Genomic DNA, 24,613 nt, shown 5'->3' on the forward strand with positions numbered 1-24,613 from the left:
GGCTTTGTGGTTTCGGAGGAAAAGCTGGATCCTTCCCGCGCTGCTGCTGCGGGAGTGAAGAGCACGTCTCTTTCTTCTTCGTGCGCCTGGAAGGGGGCTCCACTTTCCCGGTGGATCTGAAATGCGGAGAGGGGGAGGCGGCGGCGGCAGGAGGAGGAGGAGGGCGCAGAGAGGAAGGGAGCGCGAGGGACTGGCTGCCGCCGCTTCTCCTCCTCCTCGCCGACAGCGCACAGAGCCGGGCAGACAAAGGGGGGCGCGAGAGGGAGAGCGAGGGAGCTCCGCAGCCTCCCTCAAGGTCACTCCTCGCTCCCCTCCCTGGCACAGCAGAGGGAAAAGAGGCGCGCGCGGGGACGAAGCTGCCCTCCTCCGCCGCCGCCGCCGAGCCCCCCATTCCCAGTGCTGCCCTCTTCTCCTTCTCCCCACCCCCCGCGCCCCTCGCCTTACCAGCCTGCCTTCTCGGCTTCCCGCCCCTTTCCCCACCCTGCCCGTTCCCGCTCGCTGCGTGCGCGCCCGGCGGGCTGCGTGAGGTTTGCCGGGAGCCCTTCAGGCGCGAAGCCACCACCAGCTCCTCAGCCCGCCGTCGCCGGCACTTGGGCGGCAGCGGCAGCCCGCCGTAGAAGGTCCCCTCGCGGCGCTGCTCGGCTCTTTCCTTGTCCCGCCCGCCCGCCCGCCACCCCCTTTCCTCAGCCTCCGGGCTTTTTGGGGGACACCATGCCGGGGACGCCGACGGTTCCCGGGTCCCCACCGCCGCCCGGCCACCGCCAGCCCCGGCGCGACTGCGCGGGGGGCGCTCGTCGGCTCTCGGTGGCGGGATAATGTGCCGTCTTCGCCGCCGCGCCTGCTGGTCGCCCACCCGAGAGGCCCCGAGTCGCCGCCATGTCCCCCCCAGCCTCGGCGGCCGCAGCCAGTAGCAGCGAGAGAGGCAGCAGCGCCTCGGTGCCTCTGGAGGAGGCGGAGGGGGCCCGAGAGGAGGTGAGGACAGAGCCGAGCTACCTGCCCTCCCTGGGCGGCCCTTTGCAAAACACGTTGTAACCGTCTGCATGTGACCGGCTTTGCATGGCACGCTCATTGCATCGCGATGAGGCTCCCTCCGCTCCGGCACGGGGCTTGGCTTGCACCCCGGCTCTAAGCGGGCCAGGGCGCTTTGCATACACAGGTACGCAATCTTTCGCTCGCACCGTCGCCCTCCCTGTCCGCCGCCGCGCTCGGGGGTCCCTGGGAGCAGAGCAGGATGGCCCCCGTCGCCTTCCTTGCAAAACCGTAACGCCTGGGAGCGGGTGGGGTGGGGGGATGTGGGGCGGGCGGGTGTCTGGGTCGTTCTTCCCGCCTTGGCTCATTTGACTGTTTAGGATGAACTCATTTGGAACACTGTGCCCCTTCGGTCCTGCGATGGCAGTTGCTAACAGTTCAGAATATACACTTTGTATGTTCCCTCCAACCTTTAGGAATCTCTGGGAGCAGATTTATATATTGCCTCTTGACACACTTTGGCCGCTGAAAGGGTGCAATTGTGCCACCTTTTCATGCCAGTGAGTGATTTGGGGTTTTTCATCCCCTAGTTGAGTCTTGAACCAATCAGAGGATGCTAACTGATGGTTCTAGATACTGTTAAATTAACCTGGGATGATTTGTGAGTCTGCACACTCCAAATTTATCTGCAGAAGCATAGCTGAAGTGTGTGAAGAAGGGACTAAACCTATCTGGAGTAGGCAACTCTTACTCACTGTGAGATGGTGGTTGTGCTTCTTCTTGGTGAGAATTGCAGGACTGAGTTATCTAGGACTCTGGCAGCAAAGGGGTATAGAACAGGCATAAGGAAACTCTGGCCCTCCAGATGTTTGGGACTACAATTCCCATCATCCGTAGCTAACAGGACCAGAGGGGAATTGTAGTCCCGAACATCTGGAGGGCCGGAGTTTGCCTATGCCTGGTATAGACGGAGGCATGGGCTGCACCTATGAGGTGGTTGCTTTGAGTGGTTGCCCTAGTGTGGGATGTTGCATGTGGTATTTGGTCACTTCCTTGCACTGTTCACATAGAAATGTTAGTGATCTCCCACCCCCGGTGAATGCCTATTGCAGTGATCCAATCCTCACATATCTGGTAAGCATGCTGGTGTACTTTTAAAATATATATACTCTGTATAAATATGCAACAGGTTAATGGAAATGCATAACAGAAACTGGGAACAGAGCCAGTTCAGGTGAAGGTGAAGCCAAGCAGATGCTGTAAAAATGGAGAGCTAGAAAGTAAGGGGTGTGGCTTTCCACATATGTGTTTCAGGCAAATATTACACTGACTTTCTCATCACATCATCTGTTACTAGATTATTATTATTTAGTTGGAGATGGCAGGGAATGAACCTGGGACATTCTGCATACAAAGCATAGGTTCTACCACTGAACAGATGTTTCTCTCCCAAACTGTTCCTATGAACTTCGTGTTAAGATAGGTAGCAGGTACACCAAAGTGTCAGAGGCAGTGGGTGTTTTCTATCATCCCTTGTACTATGGAGTCTATGCGTGGGAACAGCTGTCAGTGGTGTATCTTGCCAGCATTCTTGGTTTCACTGGAACATGTTTCCTTTGACCCCCTTTTCTTGCATCTTTGCATAGATCATAGATAGTTGGGGGCAGCACTTGTATGTGTAGATGTAGATAATTAGTGCTATGGTTTCTATCCCCACATTTTATGTATCTTTGGTGGAGGGGGAGGGAAAAAAAAACTAAGTATCAACAGCTCACCGACTTTCAGGATTTATGAATCATTCGCATTATCACTTAGCAGTCTAAGTTATATTGCTCTAATTGTTTTGCCCTTCAAGACAGTTAAATGGATTCTTTCCTCCAATTTTTTTTTAAATAGGAAAGGTATCCTTACTGCTTTAAGGATCATTGGAACACCCCAGGATGATTAATCTATAATAATGATGATGAAAAGGTTTGATATAAGAATGCCAGGATTTTTGCCTGGGAATGAAGTCCCCAAGAAAGGTGTGTGTGTGTCTGAAGCAGTGCAGTGAATATTGCTTTCCTACTGTAGTAGGAAGTATGTGTAAGGCCATAGCAGTTCTATGGAGAGAGCTAGTAGCTGATGTTCCAAGTGAATTGACTCTACCTAATATTTATAGTGAAGGTTTGGTGTATTTGAGGAAATGTCTGGTTTTGAGTTACTTTTTCTATCTAGTAGCTCCATTAACACTTCCTGTGTTAATGTAGCCCTGTCCTTCATCATTTCCCATCACTCTTTAAATGTGTATTATCAATTGGTGTTGGACTTCACACAAGCAGCTCTCTTTCAGTGTACACATGCACCTGTTTGCTATTTCATGCATAGCACTGTCAGACCCCTTCTCATCTAGCTCTGCCATTTGGATCCAGAATTGACCAGCATCTTCCCTCCAGTGCTGTTCCACTAGATATTTTCTAGTAAGGATTTCAACACATCTCCCAATTCTGACCAGGGTCAGGGGTGATGGGAGTCCCAACAACATCTGGAAGACCCAATTCCCCCCCAGCTCTGGCAAAGCAAGACATATGGGAGAGTTGGCGGTTTGTTAAAGAGAGCAGGAGACTTTTGCACAGACTTTTGCATAGTGGTAGAATTGGAGAAGTGAAGGTGACTGGCAAAGATGTAATGGCAGATAAGGGCAGAAAGATCAGGTGGGACAGAGTCATTGTGAGCTTTCTATGTAAGGCAAGGCAAATGTGCTGGATGCCCAAGGGGGCAGGAAACAGAGTAAGGATTAGAACATGGGTAGGCAAACTAAGACCTGGGGGCCGGATCTGGACCAATTGCCTTCCAAATCTGGCCTGTGGACGGTCCGGGAATCAGCGTGTTTTTACATGAGTAGAATGTGTCCTTTTATTTAAAATGCATCTCTGGGTTATTTGTGTGGCATAGGAATTCGTTCTTTCCCTTTTTCTTTTTCAAAATATAGTTTGGCCCTCCACAAGGTCTGAGGGACAGTGGACCAGCCCCCTGCTGAAAAAGTTTGCTGACTCTTGAATTAGAAGGAATGTCACACAGATTGAACAGTGGGAGAGATTAATGATTTTGACATTTTGGACAAAGATAAGAGGATGCAAGGTTTGAGTAGGGTAGGAGTGAAGGTGGCTGGTAAAAAATATAATGGAAAATGAGGGTGGTTAAGGTCAGAGATGATCACTTGGTAGTTAAACACTACTACTCGGCCTTGAGCTGTTCTACTCTTAATAGTGTGGTCAGAGTTAGGCATTCCTTAGCCCATTGAAATCTATTTAGTTTTGCGTAGTTTGAGTTGTAAGTCTTTCGCCTCTCCTGAAAAGGAACTGGTTCCCCCCCAGCTAAATTATGACATCATTTTGTAATGTAGGCTAATGCTTACTCTGGGACTGAGGCAAGAACTTGACCTCCTTTGACCTGAGCAGTATATGACACTGCAGGTCTGCAAAAGACAAAGTCACTCAGTGTGCCTTAGGAGAAAGAAAGAAAGAAAAAAGATTTCTGGCTGAATTGTATTTACTATTCAGTTCTATTTTCAGATAAATGCAGTGGCTGATGAAAAGGCTTTGGATTGAAAGCCAGCCTGTGGTTATGGAATAGGGACACTATGCGCCAACTTTGCTGTTCTCTGTTAGTGTGTTTTACAGTGCAGTCACACACACAACTACTCAGAAGTAAGTCCCATTGAGTTCAGTGAGACTTATTCCCAGGTATGTTTAATAGGATTGCAGTCTTTGATGGACTTTTTCAACATAGTCCAGCATTTTATTTTATTTTGCTGTGCTGGGATGGAGTTGAATTTAGGTCATGCAAAGGAGAGAGAGGAGGGCTTCTCAAAGGCATCATTGTTAGTTTTCTTAAGGAAAAAAGAAAGAGCATGAGCCTGCTCAAATGTAATGCAAAACAAAGAAAGATGGCTTAGGTGCTGGCTGGAGTTCCATGGTCTTTGAGACATGAACTTGAGGAAGGTGTTTAAAATACTGGCCTGGAGTGGTTAGGAGGAGATTGGGGCTTTACTACCTTTCCATTTGAGAAACATGGAGGTACAGAACAGTCCTTTGCTGGCATTAAATAAGCATGCAGTTATTCAAATCTGCTTTGCAGGGTATAAATCCCCTTAACTTCAACACAAGATGCATGAGCAACTGGGTGCAGGATTGCTACCTAAATGTTATGAATAGTGAAGAAATCTCCCCCAAGTTGAGAAGCCCTAACAGTGTTGCCTCTGTACACGACAGTTCTGAGATCGAATGTTCCTCAGCACTCTCATTTCCTTTGGGCTTTGCAGGGAAAGCTGCTTTATTCAGTGCTTTAGTAACTAGGGCTGGAGTCCCTCATGGTCAAAGCCTACAGGGAGGCATTGAAAAATAACATTAGGAACTTGGAAAATAGGAAGATGAAGCTGAGAGGGAGCTGCTGTGATGTCCTAGGAGGCACCTTGCATTTTCAACATCACCTAGCAAGACACTGGTTTTCATGAACTTTTTAAACAGTCCTCAGTGAGATTAATGGGATATCTAAGCCATTGCATTGCCAGGCAAGATGTGATTCCAATGCATAGTTCACTTTTCCTTTTCACTGGCTAACAACATGACACAGATACGTATGTGCTGATTCTGCACTTCAGTGCTCCTTTACTTAGGCTATTGGGGAGACGCTTTGATTACTTCTCTCCCCCACACCACAAAACTCATTCTGCTGTTCCTGATAACAACCAGGATCCAATACTGGGAATGAGCTGTGGGTTTTCAAAACAGAAACATAGGAACTGCCTTTTACAGAGTTAGAGCATTGGTCCATCTATCCCTGTATGAGTGAGTCTAATGATTGGTAGCAACTCTCTGGAGTCTCAGACAGGAGCCTTCCCCAGCCTTATGTGTGGACAGAACCTGGAGCTTTTTGCCTGCAAAGTTTGTGCTCTGAGCAACAGCCTTTCCCTTAAAAATCAAATCAACATAAAATAATTTTTGCACTGTTCATGCAAAAAGTGCTTTGCTTGTCCTCACAATAACCATGTGAAGTAGACCACCATTATTCCAGTTTTACAGATGGGGAACTGAGGTCGATGCCAAAGGCCACAAGGAAATTTATGTCTAATTTAAATCCAGTTCCAATTTCCATGTCCAACACACCAGCTTTGCATGCTGCCCCTTGGTTGTACTTTTATTTTCTTCTGTGCAAGGTGGGCCATGGATGGAACAAACAGTACCTGAGTTAGAGACATACCTCATCCCCAGCAGAAGCACAGCAGGTCATGCTTTATTTTCCTCCTGCACTTAGAAGCACCACTTTGCAATGAAGTAGGCGTTACCCTTGGGGACCATTGATGTAATGCGATTTTCTTAGACAGAGCCCAGCTCTCACAACAGTTCCAGTGTTTACAAGCCTGCTAAAAGTGCAGAAATTTTCTAGAGGTGATTTAAGGAAAAGGTGAAGCTGTTGTGTGCCTAGTGTGACATTTCATTACTGAAGGGGAAGAACATGCCAGATTATGTCTTCCCCTTCACCAAATGAATTTGAAAATAGAAGGACTGTAGTTTAGTGGAAGGTCCCAAGGTTCAATTCCTAACAACTCTGGGCTCAGAAAGATTCTTGGCTAAAACCAATTAGTGTGAACCAGTGGCTCCCAATTGGTGGTCCGTGGACCCCAGGGGGTCTGCTAATTGGGAACCACAGTTCTCATCTCAGAGGGACCAGTGATCTGACTTGGTATAATGCAGCCCTCTGTGTAATTCTGAACCCTAGAAAGCACCATTAGATGCCTCTGAATCCAGTGCTCTGCTAGGAAGGACAAGCCCCTCTTAAGATGTGAATGCTCTGCAATGCCTCCATCTTGGTGCAGGTTGTATATACTGTATATGTAAATAAGCCATATATCATAAAGACACCATAGTCACTGATGTACCTCAAAAGGGAACACAGACCCTGGTAAGCACTCCTGATACCCCAGGAAACTTGCACTGCTCATGCAGATTGAGGTGGTATGTAGCGATATTATACTACCCACAGCTCTCCAGTGCTTCAGAGTCTTTCCCAGCCCTGCCTAGCAATACTAGGGATTGAAACTGGGGTCTTCTGCATGCAAATATATGCTGTACCACTGAGCTATGGTCCCTCCTACTTACCTACTTCATGATTTGTTAATCTCTCTGCTGGAGGTTTTAGCTTCACCATGCCTGTGCTTATTATGTTAGGGGGTGGGTTGTTGCACTGATCTGTTTCTGTGCTAAGAAATCAGGTGCAATTCTGAACCAGGCAGACAAGGGCACCAGGGATTTTTTTATTGTGGCTCAGACCGTTCTTTTTTTTTATTATTACTTATTTATTACATTTATATATATACCACCTTTATCTTTCAAGGATCTCAAGGTGGGGGTGCATGTTTCTCCTTCCCAGTTTATCCTCACAACAACCCTGTGAGGCAGGTTAAGCTAAGAGATGGTGACTGGCCCAAGGTCACCCAGTGAGCTTCATGGCTGAGTGGGGATTCAAACCCTGCTCTCTCTCTCTCTCAGGTTCTAGTCCAACATTCTAACCACTACGCCACACTGACTCTTGCAACAACAGCTTGCAACAAGGGTCTAAAAAAATGTGAAGCTTCCAGCCAGAAGCTACACCAGCATCTGCACTCTCCCAGTTGTGCTTCTCCTGGAATACAGATGGGAACCCCCAAACTGGAGAGCGGTTGCTGCCCTCAGAAACACAGGAGCAGGGCAGTAGAATCAGGAAAGCCCAAGGAAGACAGTAGCACTTTTGCTTGGCATCTAGTTATGATTGAGAGGAGTAGCCAAACCTAGCTGTGTTTACTGTTCTAAATTGGTAGGCTAGATTTGGTACTGTAGGTGGCCTTAGCCAGCCAGGAATGCTCAGCACAGACCTGCTCAGCCACTCGAACGAAGTGCTTTTTTGCCTTTTCCATCTGCTTCGTTCTCTCAGTGCTCTTTCTGGTGTGAAGAAAGTCCCCATCCGACACAGAGCCAACCACTTGCTTTCTGGGAGCGGGATGTTGCCTGGAGACATAATTAACTCAACCCAAGAGGCTGATCTTATTTTGTGTTGATATGGAGGGTTAATGATGGTCCTGACACCTGGCAATCCGGCTTGCTAAGAAGCACTAGATACTTTCCATTCTTAACAAACAAAAAATTAAAAAAAACACAACTGAATAAAACTAGAAATTTGGAGACCCAGAGAAACAGAGTGTTTATGTATTATTGTTATTCTTAGGTCTCCTGTCTTTCTGTTGGATAGAAGCGCGGCTTAAAAGAATATTCCCGGGCTTCCGGGTTCAGCGCCAGCGTCGATCGGCGGGGCTTTGTCTCGTCTCCGAGACGGCCCGTCTCTGCTAGGAGTGGGGAGGGCAGCGAGAGCGACGCTGCGCCCCTTAGAACCTCGGGAAGGGCGTCCCGAGGGCAATTTGCTCGGCACAGACCCAATCCGGACTCCCCAACTCTTCGGCTAGCTCTAATAAGAGCTCCGGAGCGAGGAGGGTAGAAGTCGCGGGGGCCATTTTGAGCGGCAACGTTATTCTAGCAGGGAGAAGCTTCAAGCCGAAGGCGGAGAGCGCTGGATTCTTCCGAAAATAAAACGATTGGAAAAGACTGTAAGTAACCTCATGATTTGGATTATTATAAAACAATTTGGATCTGGGAGAGAGGGGAGAAAAGAGGAAGCCACCCCCCCCCCCACGGCAACAAAAGAGACAGTAAATAGAAACCCGAAGCCATAAACAGAAGATTTACAATTCAAAGGATCCCTCAAAGGCATCAAAGAGAATCTCCCCTTTGATGCAGGGTGAAAAGGGGAGAGAGACTGCGGTTTATGACTGCTCTGCAATAAGAGGCACAGCCTAAGAAAAAAACCTTTCCACTCGGGAGCCGGCAGCCCAGACAACCCAGTGAGTTGTTAGGTTTTATAAGTCAAATTTTACTTCACTTTGTATTTCTGGACTTTGTGGAATTTCTTTTTTGGCTTAAGTGTTTGTGAAATGTGAGTTCGAACTTTATTGTCAATAAGACTTGAAGAATGCAGCCAGCTTGTTAAAATGGAGTCGAAAAATAAACTGTGATCATATTCCACCCCACGTGACAAGTTTTGACCTTGGCAGGACTGAAATATGTCAACAAAAAAGTGTTCCCCTGAGTTCCAGCGGTCTGTTTTGACCTTAATGTGGGAAACAAGAATAGAGTTATGTCAAGAGGAGACACGACGGCAAGAGTTACAGGAAAAATTCCAGGAGGTGATGGCGGAATATGATTTTTTAGGAGATGAAGCTTTTGACGCTGAAAAAGATGAATGTGAGAATGACAATGATGGGGAAGGAAAAGAAGAAGATGAGGATTGTGATGATTCAACACAAAATGAAGCACACCACGAAAAAAATGATGACTTTACTCTACAAAAAGTTGGATGGAGTGCCCTGCTTTTGAGGGGGGCACGATTGGTATCATTGGAACTCCAGAACGCCCACAGGGAAGAAGGAAAAAATATGCAGAGAAGAGAAGAAATTCAGGGGTCCTGTATGGTGGCCTGGATGACAAAAGACTGTAAACAGGGGGTGGGGTGAAGGGAAAGTGATGTTGTGATTAAGGATGGATTAACAGGTTTATAACTGGTCTGCTGATTTTGGAATTTACTGGATTGGGGGGGGAAGCCGGCAATCGGGGATGTAAGGTTAAATTGAGAATAGTTATAGTTTTAAAAGTGAATGGATTTTGGAAAATGTGAAAATATGGAGGCTTATAGAGGGAGAAAAAACAAAAAATTAGGCACGGGAAGAGAAAATGGGAGTTTGATTTCTCAGTGATTTGAATATTAGATGAAAATGTTAACAATTGTTTTATAAGTTGTATAAGATGCAAAGGTGTATTTTTATAAAGTAAGAAACTGTTGCAGATGATAAAAAAGGGATGAAAACCGGGGAAGGGGGGGGGAGGGGAAGCCCACAAAATATGGTTTTACAACTATGAATGCAAGAAAAAAAATTTTTGTTTTGTATTGTTTTTTCTTTTTTCTTTTTTCGCCCTTTCTTTTTTTTTCCCCTTTTTTCCTATTTCTATTTTTCTCTTTTTTTTTTTTTTTTGGTATGACAATAGATGGTTGGATGGATGTCCTCCTGCGTACTGCCCTGGTTTGCTGGAGCTCCCTGGTGGCAGGGGGGGGGCTTTGGGGCCAGGGGAGGGGGGGGAGGACAGAAACCCAAGCATAAAATGGACCATCTCTGACTGTTCACATACATGGGATACTTCTGTGGCAGGGGAGGACCCATGTGGGTGGGTAGGAAGGAGGTGGAAAAGGGGTTTAAGTATGTACCTTTTTTTTTTTTGCTTTTTTGTATTTTGTAAAATTAATAAAAAGTATGTTCAAAAAAAATAAAAGAATATTCCCAACAGATAGCCAAACATCAGATCTCCAGAGAGAGGCTCTTTCCTTGAACTTGCAGAGCCTGGAAACTCATTTCTCTGTGTCTCACTTGAAAGCTGCTATGTGTCCTTCCATTGTTATCTATATTACCTAAGGTATTGGGGAAGAAGACCTGCTTTTGCTCCATTCAAAAAGACTTAAAGAAGGTCCAGCTGTCAAGAGCAAACTGCCTAATAAAAGGAACTAATATGAAACATTTACACTCAAATCTTGCCCCACTAACCCTCTTAGGACTAGCCCCCAGCCTTACAACAGTAGAACAGATGTTCTCAGCATTGATCGCATTTCTCCAGCCACCTTGCTGTAAAAAAAAATAGTGATAAAAAATATATAACCGAAGTACAAAATACATTGCAGTAAAAGAGATACCTCCCCGCCCTCTGGTTTCACAATCATTTTTGGATTCACAGTACTGTACATATGGAAAAATTATAAGAAAATGCTGGGCATTTCTGAGTCCAAGAGATGAAACGTACCATCATGTTGTGTATTGTGATGTTCTCAGGTTTTTGTTATACTTCTGGGCAGATTTCAGAGAGGTCCAGCAGCTGCAGTTTCTCACAAGATGTCGCCATCCTTTAATCTCACCTGTCAGACTTCCCACACTTTTCTTTGTGGTGAAGCCCCATCTCTTGGATTTTCACTCTTTAGAGGTACAGTTGACGCCAACACTCCCTTCTTTTCAGTGCCAGCTTAAAACTCATTTATTTGTTTGTTGTGGATTTCGTTGGTTTCCATTTAGGGAACTCTAGCCAGCCTTGTGCATGAATTTCCCACCCTCGTTCTGTGGGTGTAGAAATTGGCGTCTTAACTATTTTATCAGGATTATTTGTGTCTTTTCATGACATTATGCTTTTAGGGATGTACTCTGCCCTGAGATCATTTCATGAAGGTCAGTCTAAAAATGCTTTAAAATAATGAATAAAAATATCAAATACAGTACCAGGGTGTGGACCTAATTTCAAAAGCCCCCTGCAAGCAAGCCACCCAGACCTCTGAGAAGAGCTATTTGTCCTTCTCTCAGCAGCAGCTAGGTGGGGAGGGAGAGATAGCGTGTGAGAAAGTGTATGAGAGAAACAGGGTGGTCCCACCCACTTCTGTGCCACTTACCTACTGCCCCTCCCACATAGATTACCCCCAGAGGAATGCAGACATCCTGGGGGGGGGGTGTTCATTTGAATGACTCAGTTTAAAATACTACAGTGAAAAATATATGGAGTCATGCTTTTTGATGTCTGTCTCTCCCTTCCCACAGGAAATCAAGGGTATAAAAGCAGATTTATATATTTTGTTTTGGAATGTTTCATCCTTTAATTTAAATACAAACAGCTCCTTCTAGAGAAATCTGGCTAATAACCCTGAAGACGACAACTTTGCCAATGAGAAGGCTGCTTCTTGCATCCTGTTAACGTGGAAGATTTATACACCAGGGCTGACTAGTCTAGAATCATTCTCAGAAAATGTGAGATATACAAAAATAGAACAAGCAGCTTTGAAGCAGGAGAGAAACTGTGGTTTGTAAATGCATTTCCATTTCAGTCACCTGCAATTCTATAAGCAGCGCATGGATGGTGCTGAAAACAAATCAGTTTTATTTTATTTGTAACCACATATTTACTGTTTCACCCATCCAGGATTGAAGATGTGGTAGAAATGCAAGTGCAGGAATTTGACCTGTAGCATCAGGAATTATTTATACCACTGGAACATTGTGAGTTTAAAGGAAATGATTTGCTCCCATCTAAGGTACAAAGGTTGGGAGCTCTTTTGAGGGGACAGTACTCACCAGTAAAAAGCACCATCACCTCTTTTTGATGACCATGGCGGCCATTTTGTGCTGTTGCCCAAAGCACTTTTATCAAGATATGAGTACCAGCATCTCATTTTTCTTCAAAAAAAGTACTGGAGATCTTATCTAAATGTTTTGGATTACAACTCCCATCTTCCCTGACCATTGGCCGTGTTGGCTGGGGCTCATGGAAGCTGTAGTCCAAATTTTCTGGAGGGTACCGCATTAGCTACCTCTGGAGAGAGTCTTCAGTTCATCTCTTCAGATATCCCCAATACTAGAAAATAACACAGGGTTGTACTGGGCAGAAAAAAAAGGGCATGGATATAAACATTCTCAGCCTTCAAAGGTCTGGAAACGATGCCTTATGAGGAACGGCTTAGGGAGCTGGGTATGTTTAGCCTGGAGAAGAGAAGGTTAAGGGGTGATATGATAGCCATGTTCAAATATATAAAAGGATGTCATATAGAGGAGGGTGAAAGGTTGTTTTCTGCTGCTCCAGAGAAGCGGACACAGAGCAATGGATTCAAACTGCAAGAAAGAAGATTCCACCTAAACATTAGGAAGAACTTCCTGACAGTAAGAGCTGTTCGACAGTGGAATTTGCTGCCGAGGAGTGTGGTGGAGTCTCCTTCTTTGGAGGTCTTTAAGCAGAGGCTTGACAGCCATATGTCAAGAATGCTTTGATGGTGTTTCCTGCTTGGCAGGGGGTTGGACTGGATGGCCCTTGTGGTCTCTTCCAACTCTGTGATTCTATGATTCTTTTGCTTTCCAGGAACAGTGTAAACAGAGTCCCTGAAGCATTTGATTACAGGTCTCTCATCTCCTAGTGCTTGTGTGCATAGGGCATGTACCTGCTGCATTTGTGCATAGAGAACATACCTCTATACTTAGCAGGGGTTCCTAGTACCCTGAGTAGGGCAAAGGGAAGCTTCCCTTCCTGTCTCTGTACAGGCAGCTGGGAACAGGAACATCAGGCACTGGAGAATGATGGAACATTGCAACCTATTATCTTCTCTTAGTGTGAAATTCCAGTGCCTTTATTGTGTGTATGATCAAATGGATGGAATCATAAAGAAATGCTTTCAAAATGAATCCTAGACTGAAGGTATGTGTGAGCCCAAAGAGCTTGGTTATTTCCAGGTTGGCTATGTAGATTTTTCCTCTGTTGTAGGTGATACAGAAATATGTGTGCTTAATACTCACCTGACTGCCTTCCTCTCATAGAAGGGCAAGGAGCCATAACTAGGTCTGTCAGGTGAACATAATGGATCCCGCCATCATCATTAATAATTGTTACTGACTCTTGAGTAGATTTCACTGGACAAGGAGGTAGCTGGCTGGCCTGCAGTTGCAGCAAGGAGTGGCAGTAGATTGCAAGCAGCATTCCCATATTTCAAAAAAGACTTCAAATGATGGAAAATGTATGAAGGGAGAGAGGGAGAAGAATGGGGCTATCTTTCCCATCCTGTGTTGTAACATGAGTTAAATAATGGAACAGTTATCCAGCTGCTCCATTCAGATTCAGAGAATCGTAGCTTGCAGACCAGGTCGACATGCCATTGCCCCAAGGCCACATTTCACGAGCACTTTTGAGAGGAATGTGCAGTGACAGCCCAAGGATGGCAAGAAGTGGGTATAGGTTTCTTATTACAGCAACTGGAGGACTTAGTATATGAGTCCTAGGAGATGATGACACATGAGGCAGGCCTCCTTCTCTCGCCTGCCAGATGAGAGGAGTTTATCCTGAGTAGCCTAAGAGAGATTTCATGCCTCTGGGGATACCCATCTGTGACTTCTTCTCTAGCTGGTTAGATGCCAATGCTAATCAAGGCGCCGGTGCAGCTATGTGACAATTCCTCTTTCCCTTCACTGTATAGTAATTTCTCTTTCTCTTCTCTCTTTTCCCCGCCCTGGAGAAGCAACGGCCTGTGAAGCAGTCACTCAGCAAGTCGCTCTGTAGGGAGTCACACTGGAAGTGCCTGGTGCTCTCTCTCCTCATGTACGGCTGCATGGGAGCCATGACCTGGTGCCATGTGACAAAGGTGACCCGGCTGACCTTTGACAGCGCCTACAAGGGAAAGTCCATGATGTACCATGACAGCCCCTGCTCCAATGGCTACATCTACATCCCCTTAGCCTTCCTGGTGATGCTCTACGTGGTCTACCTGGTGGAATGCTGGCACTGCTACACCCGCAATGAGCTCCAGTACAAGGTTGACGTGGAGAGCGTTCACGAGCGCGTCCAGAGGATGCAGCAGGCCACACCCTGCATCTGGTGGAAAGCCATCAGCTACCACTACGTCAGGAGGACTCGCCAAGTCACCCGCTACCGCAACGGGGACGCGTATACCACCACCCAAGTGTACCACGAAAGGGTCAATACCCACGTGGCAGAAGCAGAGTTTGACTACTCCAACTGTGGGGTGAAGGACATCTCGAAGGACCTGATTGATCTGGAGAACTTCCCGGCCACCCGGCTCCGCTTCACCAAGTGCTTCAGCTTTGCCAACGTGGAATCTGAGAACTCCTATCTGACCCAGAGGGCCCGCTTCTTCACAGAGAACGAGGGACTGGATGACTATATGGAGGCAAGGGAAGGCATGCACCTTAAGAATGTGGACTTCAAAGAGTACATGGTGGCCTTCTCAGACCCAGACAACCTACCTTGGTACGTCTCCCACTATGTCTTCTGGGTTGCTGCTCTCTTGACTTTGTCTTGGCCCTTGCGGGTCTTGAATGAGTTCCGCACTTCCTACGTCCACTACCATGTAGAGAAACTCTTTGGGTTTGATTATGTGGCAGTAACACCGGCTGAAGAGCGCCCTTTCTGCCGGAGGATGCCCCGGGTCAACACGGTGGACAGCACTGAGCTGGAGTGGCATATCCGGTCCAACCAGCAGCTGGTGCCCAGCTACTCTGAGGCTGTCCTCATGGACTTGGTGGGACTGTCTAGCTGCACTACCTACTCCTCCTGCCGCTATGGGAGCTACAGACAGAACTGTGAGCAGTGCCACAGGACTATAAGCAGTTCTTCCATCTTCTCCCGCAGCGCCCTCAGCATCTGCAACGGCAGCCCCAGAATCCCCTTCAGCAGCAGCCGCTTCTCACTGAGCCGCCTCTATGGCTCACGGCGCAGCTGCCTTTGGCAGAGCCGGAGTGGGAGCCTGAATGAGCAGAGCTGCCCAACTGAACAGACCCGCCTGTCCAGCCAAGTCACTGTGGAGGAAGAAGACCCTCCTCCATACCAGGATGCACTCTACTTCCCCATCCTCATCGTGCACCGAAATGAGGGCTGCCTCAACCATGACCACCGCCATCTCCATCGGAATGGGTCCTGCGTGGAGACCTCGCTGTGAGGGTGTGAAAGTACCTACAGGATAAGTTCCATGTACCCAGATGTGGGGAGGGTTTTTTTTTGGGGGGGAGCAGATAAAAAGAGAGGTCCCATGTGAATCAGAGAGAATGGCTCCCTCTTATCATCCCACAAAGGACTCAACAGCTCCTGAGCTCTGTTCCGGCTCTGGAGACCCTGCAATGGCTTTGATGTGAGGTGGGCAGCTAACGCCACCATCAAAACTACTGCACAGAACTAAACACTGGCAGCCACATGCAAAAAAAAAAAAAATCTGAAGGGAAGGGCAGTAACAGCCCAAGTATTGGGTGTGTGTGTCTTTCTTCCTAGCCTCCAGCTAACCAGGCCACCTTGACAATATCTGTCTAGCAGGAGCAGTCCCTGCCCCATAATTATGATTATTATTGTGGGGAGGGGACGTCATCCAATCTTTGTAGAGTCACACACTTTGGCAGTTGAATTCATGGCAGTGTAGCATGTTTCCTTTAGAAGCAAGGCAATTAACTGCACTGGTTTCCCAGGCACAAGGAGCTGAGAAATAACTGAGAAGCAACTACAAGCCAGGCCGCCTTCCTTTTTCTAAACCATGCTCCGACTGTTACGCTGTTCTCAGCTGCTGGGGATGCGAGATCTTAGGATGTCTCCTTGGAAAGCCTTGATGTTTCACATCTGAGAATCAGCATCCCATAGGTAAAGCTCAAAGCATTCAAAGTACTTACTTCATTGTGGTAGCAGAAAGCAGGAACTAACAGGGAATTTGCAAAGGAAACCCCACACTTTTAATAGAATGCAGTCTTCTTTCTGAACCCAGAAGAAGGGCCAGTACACAAAGGAAAGCAGTTGAATTTGCTAGGCATCTGCTGGTGTTGGGAGAGAGATGTCATGGGGAGGTGAGGATGAACTGGGAAGCTGGGAGCTCTGAAGTGAATGAAAGCGTGTTGTAATGAATGCAGGCAGGGAGGAAGTCTGGTATCAAGGGAGGTTCTGAGAGGTTCAGCTGCAGTTTATTATTCATACAGGAAAAGGTTGGTGTGCAAGGCTGAGGGGTGGTGTGCTTTTGCAAGGCTGAATTTTACTTAAAGTCAAGCTTGTCTGCTTGATGGTGTTCTCTGGAATGTGAACGGAGGCAGTTATACAGAGCATAAAAAAGAAATTGTGTTAGAGAAAGCATGTATACCGTATGTGAGAGTGAGGGTGAGAGAGATTCCTGAAACCTGCTTTCTTTCTGGTGGAAGAATGAGGCAATAGCAAGAGAAGTAACTTGTTATAGATCATATCCCTTAAGACAGGTGGCTCCAAGGAGTTTTGAGCTCCTTTGTAATGGGAAGACACTTTCGTTACTGAGTGCCCCCCCCCCCCAATTAATGGACAGTAAAAGTAACCACTAAATAGTTTTCTGAGGTTCCTGGAACCATCCACGCCCTTGACAATACAAACAACACAATCCTATGCACAGTACCTGGAACTAAGCCTCATTACATTCAATGGGACCTCCTTCTGGGTAGACACATACAGGATTGCACTGTTAATCAAAGAACAGAAACATGCAAATGGATCCTTTTGCATTCCAGTGAGATTAAGTGCTGTCTGTAGTAGGGCATTAGCAAGCAGATCAATTCCTTCTTCACTGGAGGAGAATAACTGTTCCTTTCATTTTCTACTCTGACATTATTTAGCATAAGAAAGATAGGCACTGTTCTCAGAACTGTCAAGCTGAACTTGCTTTTAAAAATAGAGTTTTGCTCACATTCTGGCTTATTTGCATTTTGTGTTACATTACTTCATCTAGCAAATAATGCCTCCGCACTTTTGAGTAATTTTGGTATAATATTGAAACACGTCACCCCAATTTCCACAAGCGGTGCAAGATTCCAGGGGGTACCAGATGTGCTTACCAGGGTCTGTGTTTCCTTTTGGACAAGGAGGCGCAGCAGAGACTGTAGTGCCCTTATAATATAGGGTTAATTTGCACAAAACTTGAGTTTTCCGGAACCATTATTCGAGCTGGATATTCAGTAAAATAGGAAAGGGGAAGTGTGAGAGAAAACTGGCTGTTTTTGAACACAGTTGCTTGCAGGGAAATATACTTGTGTATCAAGATGCAGGTCAGTACGAAGAAACAGAGTCAGTTGTCAGTGAAGTTAACTATTTATTCAAGGAAATGGCATACAATTCAGCAACACTTCCCTGTAGGTCTTGCCCCCATAGAGAGATGCCAGCACTGAAGGTCCCTGCATTCTACCCTTTCTAAGACTCCTCCTCTCCTGTATGTTTCCCAAGAACTCTCAAACTGTGCCTACCGTGTTTCTCATATTATAAGACACGTCTTATATTTATTTTTTCCTCAAAAAAACACACTATGGCTTATTTTCAAGGGATGTCTTATTTTTTTCCTCCTCGTCCTGCCGCGGCCGGCATTGCTGCTGCACCTATCACTATGTCTTATTTTCGGGGTATGGCTTATATTCCTTGAATGCTTAAAAATCCTGCTATGGCTTATTTTATGGGTATGTCTTAAAATATGAGAAACAGGGTACCTACCTCTGGCCTCTGTTCTTGGAGACCAGAAGGGAGGGGAGCTTATCACAGCAGGAGAGGGAGATTCCTGGGATTCTTCAGCAGCCTCTTGCCCCCTCTCCTCTGCTTCAGCCTCAGAGTCTGAACTGCTCTGCCATTGGCTCTTCCAGCTCACTAAACCCTGTTGCCCCTTCGACATCCAGCCCCTCCTTCCAATCGTCCCCCTCTGACCTCTCCACCACCAATCCCCAGGCTCTGAGCCATCCTCCTCTGGAACTTCCCTTGGGGGTTCTTTGGCAGCTACCTCCTACCACTCTTCATTGTCCAGCCAGTCCTTGACACTGTGATGGTGTTTAGGATCAGGATGGTAAAATACATGAATGTGGGAATTGAGGCTCAGCGTGAAGATAACCTGTATCGAAGTCTACTGTTTGCATAAAGCAGCAGTTGTTATGTCTCTTGTGTAACTGTAAACATTATTTTTTAAAGAGTGTAGCATCTGGAATTGCCGGCCTCACATTCCACTTTCGAGTATTGTCTGATCTCCAGGTTATTTACGCTTGAGATGACAATTTATTTGGCAACAGGTTTGATGGCCTGATCTGCTCTTATAGTGACAGCCTGTTCCCTCATATGTAACCTGAGTTCTCTCAGCTGCATCTTAATCTCATTATTTCTCACTCATTGACCAAATAGCACAATTGACCCTGATACTCTGTTCGGCTTCTGGGTCTGGCAGTGCACAACTTTTCCTTGTCTTTCCAGACTTCCCCACCACCACCACCACCATACAGTACTGTGTTGGACCATCCTGATCTAGAGGGTTACCAGCATTGGGAAGCTATTTAATTACAGCAGGGGTCAGCAAACTTTTTCATCAGGAGGCCGGTCCACTGTCCCTCACACCTTTTGCTGGGATGGACTATATTTTGAAGGGGGGGAAATGAACGAATGCCTATGCCCCACAAATAACCCAGAGATGCATTTTAAATAGAAGCACACATTCTACTCATGTAAAAACAGGCTGATTCCTGGACCGTCCGCAGGCCGGATTTAGAAGGCAATTGGGCCGGATCCGGCCCCCGGGCCTTAGTTTGCCCACCCATGAGTTACAGCAGGCATGTCAAACCTGTGGCCCTCCAGATGTTTTGGCCTACAACTCCCATGATCCCTAGCTAGCAGGACCAGTGGTTGGGGAAGATGGGAATTGTAGTCCAAAACATCTGGAGGGCCGCAGGTTTGACATGCCTGAGTTACAGGCTCAGAGGTGTGAGGATTGGCCTGAGGGGTGTCACTCTTTTTTTTGAACTCTGGTGCACCGATACAATGCTTGTTAAGCCACATGGTACCCATTCCCAGCTTATGTTTGCCTAATAGCCCATACGGAGGAATTATTAAGTAATCTGCCCAGGAAAGGATGCATAAGATCTTGCTTAACATTATACAGGCATTACTTCCTGTTATTTATTTATTTATTTATTTATTTATTTATTTATTTATTTGGCACCTTGATGCTAAACCGGGAGCACAGGACGATCTGCTATGAGGGGCTTTTCTTGCATACAGTTGCAACTACATGGCTCAAAGTAACCCACGGTGCAACTAGACAACAAAGTACTGTACTGGGAGAACCCATCATACAGATCTTCCCTTACTGTCGGGTAGCCGATGTGGTGCTCTCCAGATGTGATTGGACTGCAACTCCCATCAGCCCAATTCCGCATGACCAGCAATGAGGGATGATGGAAGTTGTAGCCCAGCAACATCTAGTGGACATTTTGTTGACTGCCCCTCAGTGTAGTTGTCATGAGCACCACCCACCAATCTGGGAAAAAAATGGACATTCAGAAGTTTGAATGTAGTCTTAGTTTTGTTGTTTAAAGAGGTGTGCATGCGTGCACGTTGAAGAATTTGATGTAGAGCACTGAATTATCTATTGAAATTGTACAACTTGTCAGATAATAACCTCCACTATTGCCACAAAAATGTGGCTTTTCCACATTGATGCAACTTTTTCAGTGTTATTCACCTGATATCTTCGCAGCACCTGCTACTGTGTTGCTTCATGTTATAGATCTATGAAAAGCTTGCAGGACTGTCCTGAGTTCATGTCACCATGCCTAGTCCTAAATGCTGGTGCAGAATGCATATTTGCTCATTTTTCACATGTGTTGAAAGTGATCTTTCATTGCAAGAAAGAAATGTGCTACTAACATGGTTTTGTGACACAAAAAACCCTGTGAAACAAGGCCAGTTTTGTAATAATTTATTACAAAGGCACATACAGTGGTACCTCTACTTATGAATTTAATGCGTTCCGAACATACATTTGTAAGTTGAAAAAAATTGTAAGTCGAATCCCATAGGAATGCATTGGGAGAAAAAATTCGAAAGTAGAAGCAACCCTATCTAGAAATTCGTAAGTAGAAAAAATCCTATCTAAACCGCATCCAAGATGGCGGACGGAGCTCCTTTCGTAAGTAGAAATATTTGTAAGCAGAGTTATTCGTAAGTAGAGGTACCACTGTACTGTAGTATAAAAAGTGCAGAATAGTCCCTCCTTGCAATTAGAAGTGCCATGCAGCAAGCTTTTAATTGGTTACCATGTGTTTCCTGATGGTCTGTATCCTCTCCTGTAGCCTGATCCTATGTATGCTTACTCACAAGTAAGTGGACTTAGGGTTCCACCATTATTTATTTGTTTATTTCGTAAAATTTATATACTGCTTGATTGTTGGTGGGGGGACATCCCAAGTGGTTTACAGAAAAGAATAATTGCAAAAAAGCAATAGTATGCATTGCACATGCAATAATCTAATTCACCATTCTGTTCTGTTTTTCCTTCTCCCACAATGGAGTCTGTGACCAAACTATATGAAGAAAAGAGGTGTGCTGTGCCCATGAATTTAATCTTCCCAGTGCCATCAGAAAGAATACAGTTCTGAAGGTTTGAGGCATCTCTGAAAGATAGGTCTTCCTAGCCACGATGTGGCTTTGCCACAATCCAAGATCTGAAACAAGTCACTGCTTCTCATAGCTTTCTCTTCTCTTCCTCTGCTCACATTGCCTGTGGAATTGCATCATTAAGGAGTCCCGCAGGAGGTGGGGGGGAATCTGCAATCAGTAACAGTTTCTTCTGACTAAACAACATTTAGCCACCTTCCAGGAACTGCTGAGGATCTGTGATTCCATGTTGCTTTTCAGTGGGTGCCACTTTTATCAAGCACATTTCTGTTGTAAGCACACCTTTTACATTTTTGCTTTGTGAGAAAAGGTTGTTTTTTTTAATGTCCACCCTAAGCATACGAGTAGAAATGCTCTTTCTGAATCAGCACACATTCTTGGGACTCTGGTAATTTTGTGGATCACCCACTGAGATTTTATTTTTTGTACACTGCTTTGTAATATGAAGGGGAGGGAGGGAACCTACACGTACACTTGGAAAGTCATTTTTAACCAGTGCAAGATGTTTCTACCACAACCATAGCTGCTCACTTGGGGGGGTGTGGAGAATATAGGTAGAATATGTCCAGATGATTTACTATCCATATCAGTTACACCATTCAAATAATCCCTAGCGGCACTGTCAGCTGATGGCTAATGAGGCCTGATGTTGGACAGCATCCCATTAATCAATCAAGGTAAAAAATGCTTATTTATTTATTTTAAAAAGCTGGCCTAGACACACAAATGAGTCTCCAGAGGCAAGAGAAGCATATTCATAGGACCAGGTGATACAAGGAGCATTCTGTCCCCTTTCAAAATAATATGAGATGATTTAGTGTTTTGCTTTTCTCTCTTGCTAAGCAACAATATTTCCCTGGTGCTGTGGGGGGGAAATGCACAATGAGGTGTATGTGAATTATATAAAAGCTTTTCTACATCAGCCTTTCATGGTTCCACAACCAAAAGAATTAGGCAGATTGAAAAATCTGCAACAAAACCCTCATAAAATATTTTAAGTTCAATGGGAAACGGCATTTTGAATTTTTTGTCCAGCTCCACTGAATTTGCAAGGTGTCAACAAAGCATAGCAATTTAAATTTGTTGTCTTGGAGGCATTTCATATGGATGTTGCAATGCAAAGTAGACATGCATGGCTGACATTTATTTTAGGAATTTGCAGAGGATAAAATGTCCTCAGACACACTGGATTAAAAAACAAAAACAAAACATCTGCCTTGGTGCGAGTTCTGAGCCACCTATTTCTTTTACTGCATCTATTTGTTCCTGTGAACGGAAATGCTGCCTGTTGTTTTTTGCTAAAGGTGCTGTGAGATCATTACGGTTTGCACAAACAGAGGACGTTCTGCTGTTTTACATTCGCCACAAACTGGGACAGTGCCATAAACGTGAAGATAAAATATATTTTATATGTTAGAGATTTGTAATGCTCTGGAGTCTAAAATGGTAGAATAGTGTTTCACCTTCACCAGAATCCAATACCAAAGCTTCCTTGCCCAATAAAATAACATGCTCACTTAAAGAAATTCAGTTTCTGGGGCATAATTCTAGAACAGCAACACAAATCACCAACCTGGTAGTAGGGGTCCAAACTAAAGAACTAGCTGCTAATCTGGTTTATTTGTTCTGATAATAGAACTTGGGTTTGTTTGTGCATTTGATGCAGGCTGCGCACTGTTCTGATCATAACTACTCTTTCTGATTTAAGTTGCCATCTCTATTGATTTCGTGTTTTATATCTCCATTAATTGTGTGTGTGTGTGTATCACATTTATATCCTGGTCTTTCTTCAAAGAGCCCAAGGTAGCAAAAATCAGCATACCCAATTTTGTCCTCACAACACCCCTGTGAGGTAGTGTCGATTGGGAGAGGGGGTTCCCACAGCTGAATGCAAAAATCTTTCTCTCTGAAAGAAATAACTCCTTTTCTTCCACTTCACCTTAATGGCATTTCATTCATTTTCTAATTCATTTAAATGCCGAAGCAGGTTCTCTTCACTTAAACTTGTTGCCATGGAAATGACTGGCAGGTCTTTGCTGCCTGTAGGTGAACAGACAAACATAACAGGACACTTGTCTTCCTCGCCTCCCTATGACTGCTATCCTGTGTCACCTCCCTCCCTAGCAGGCAAGGCATACAGAAAGGTGGGTCAATGAACACATATTACAGCAGTAAAAATGTGTCACACACAAGCACACAAACAGAGAGAAAGAGTGGTTGCAAGAAGCGCCAGGACAGAATTGGAGGCCTCCCATTATAATAAACAGGGTAGAGCAGCTGAGGGGAATAATAATTATGTGCAGAGCTTCCTAATGAAACCTCTCATGCAAACAAACAGGTAGGGTTGGATTAAAACTAGCTCAATGTACCTGGGACGCAGGTGGTGCTGTGGGTTAAACCACTGAGCCTAGGGCTTGCCGATCAGAAGGTCGGCAGTTCAAATCCCTGCGACGGGGTGAGCTCCCGTTGCTCGGTCCCAGCTCCTGTCAACCTAGCAGTTCGAAAGCACGTCAAAGTGCAAGTAGATAAATAGGTACCATTACAGTGGGAAGGTACATGCTGGTCGCATGACCCAGAAGCTGTATGCCAGCTCCCTTGGCCAATAATGCAAGATCAGCGCCGCAACCCCAGAGTTGGTCACAACTGGACCTAATGGTCAGAGGCACCTTTACCTTTACTGCATCTGGACTGGTGCTCATACTATATTTTATCCCTTGGTCACTGTATCTTTAACTACCTGTTGTTACTTGGAATGTACCAGCTGTTAAATAATATGGCGCCAAGAAAATGAGCCTAACATACAACTAGTATACAATTGTGAAATGGCCATAAAAATGTAATGCATGCAGAAACCCATTTAGCATCACTAACTTTGCAGCTCCCAAATCAATGTCATTGCACTTAGAGGAAAAGCTAAGAGATAGAGCCATTGCATGGGAAATGGCCCTTCTGTCATATGCATTCAGTTCAGAAAAGCGGAAGCCGAGTTTGCAATTTTATATGGAAACTACTTTTCAGACCACCTGAGTCATATGAAGACTTGCATTTTCTGCCCTATCTTCAGAGTTCAAAAGTCTGTAAGGCTAACAAACAACTTTGCTAAGCCCACCTTGGAGAGGAAGGATGGCAGGTTGATAGTTCACCCCACCTTTGTTGCTTTGCTATACAGCACAGGTGGGCTGCAGCCCCTAAACCTTACTTTCTGTTGCTTCCAGTACTTCTTGAAGCTGCCCTATTGTGATTTGGAGTATCTTTCTCCCTCTTTTTGTGTAGTTGCAGAACAATTGGAAGGAGTCATATCTGATAAAAATTGAAGTTGGGCAGGTTTTGTTTCACTTTTTCATGGTTGTATGGCTTGAGGAAAAGAATCCACCTTGGCTGCCTAAGAAATCGATTTCTGCCATGTCAGTACAGTAAAGTCAGAAAGGACTATTGCCCTCCAGAACTGTAGCTGTTGGGTGTTCTGGGTTAAAAATATATAAATCCTCCACATATTTATTTGAGAATAACCGTGTCAGCCCCAAAGAACACAGGGAATTTAATCCAATGTAGCTGTGATGAAAATTGAAGCAGAAGAGTCT

At 45.4% G+C, this 24,613-nt stretch overlaps 1 protein-coding gene across 2 annotated transcripts; it reads left to right on the forward strand.

Moving 5' to 3' along the window:
- Positions 1-489: 489 nt before the first annotated feature.
- On the forward strand, positions 490-24,308 carry TMEM151B (transmembrane protein 151B). Of its 2 annotated transcripts, XR_009557382.1 has the most exons (3): positions 490-972; positions 14,119-16,241; positions 20,927-24,308. XR_009557382.1 is itself a non-coding variant. In XM_060272936.1 (2 exons), the coding sequence occupies exons 1-2, from the start codon at positions 877-879 to the stop codon at positions 15,553-15,555; spliced, it is 1,533 nt and encodes a 510-aa protein (XP_060128919.1). In that variant the 5' UTR covers positions 490-876; the 3' UTR covers positions 15,556-18,078. The 2 variants fall into 2 exon arrangements, 1 of the variants encoding a protein (XP_060128919.1); XM_060272936.1 differs by lacking the exon at positions 20,927-24,308 and having other exon boundaries at positions 14,119-18,078.
- The last annotated feature ends 305 nt before the right edge of the window (positions 24,309-24,613 follow it).

The sequence above is a fragment of the Zootoca vivipara genome, chromosome 3, assembly GCF_963506605.1.
Source record: "Zootoca vivipara chromosome 3, rZooViv1.1, whole genome shotgun sequence".
Classification (NCBI taxonomy): domain Eukaryota; kingdom Metazoa; phylum Chordata; class Lepidosauria; order Squamata; family Lacertidae; genus Zootoca; species Zootoca vivipara.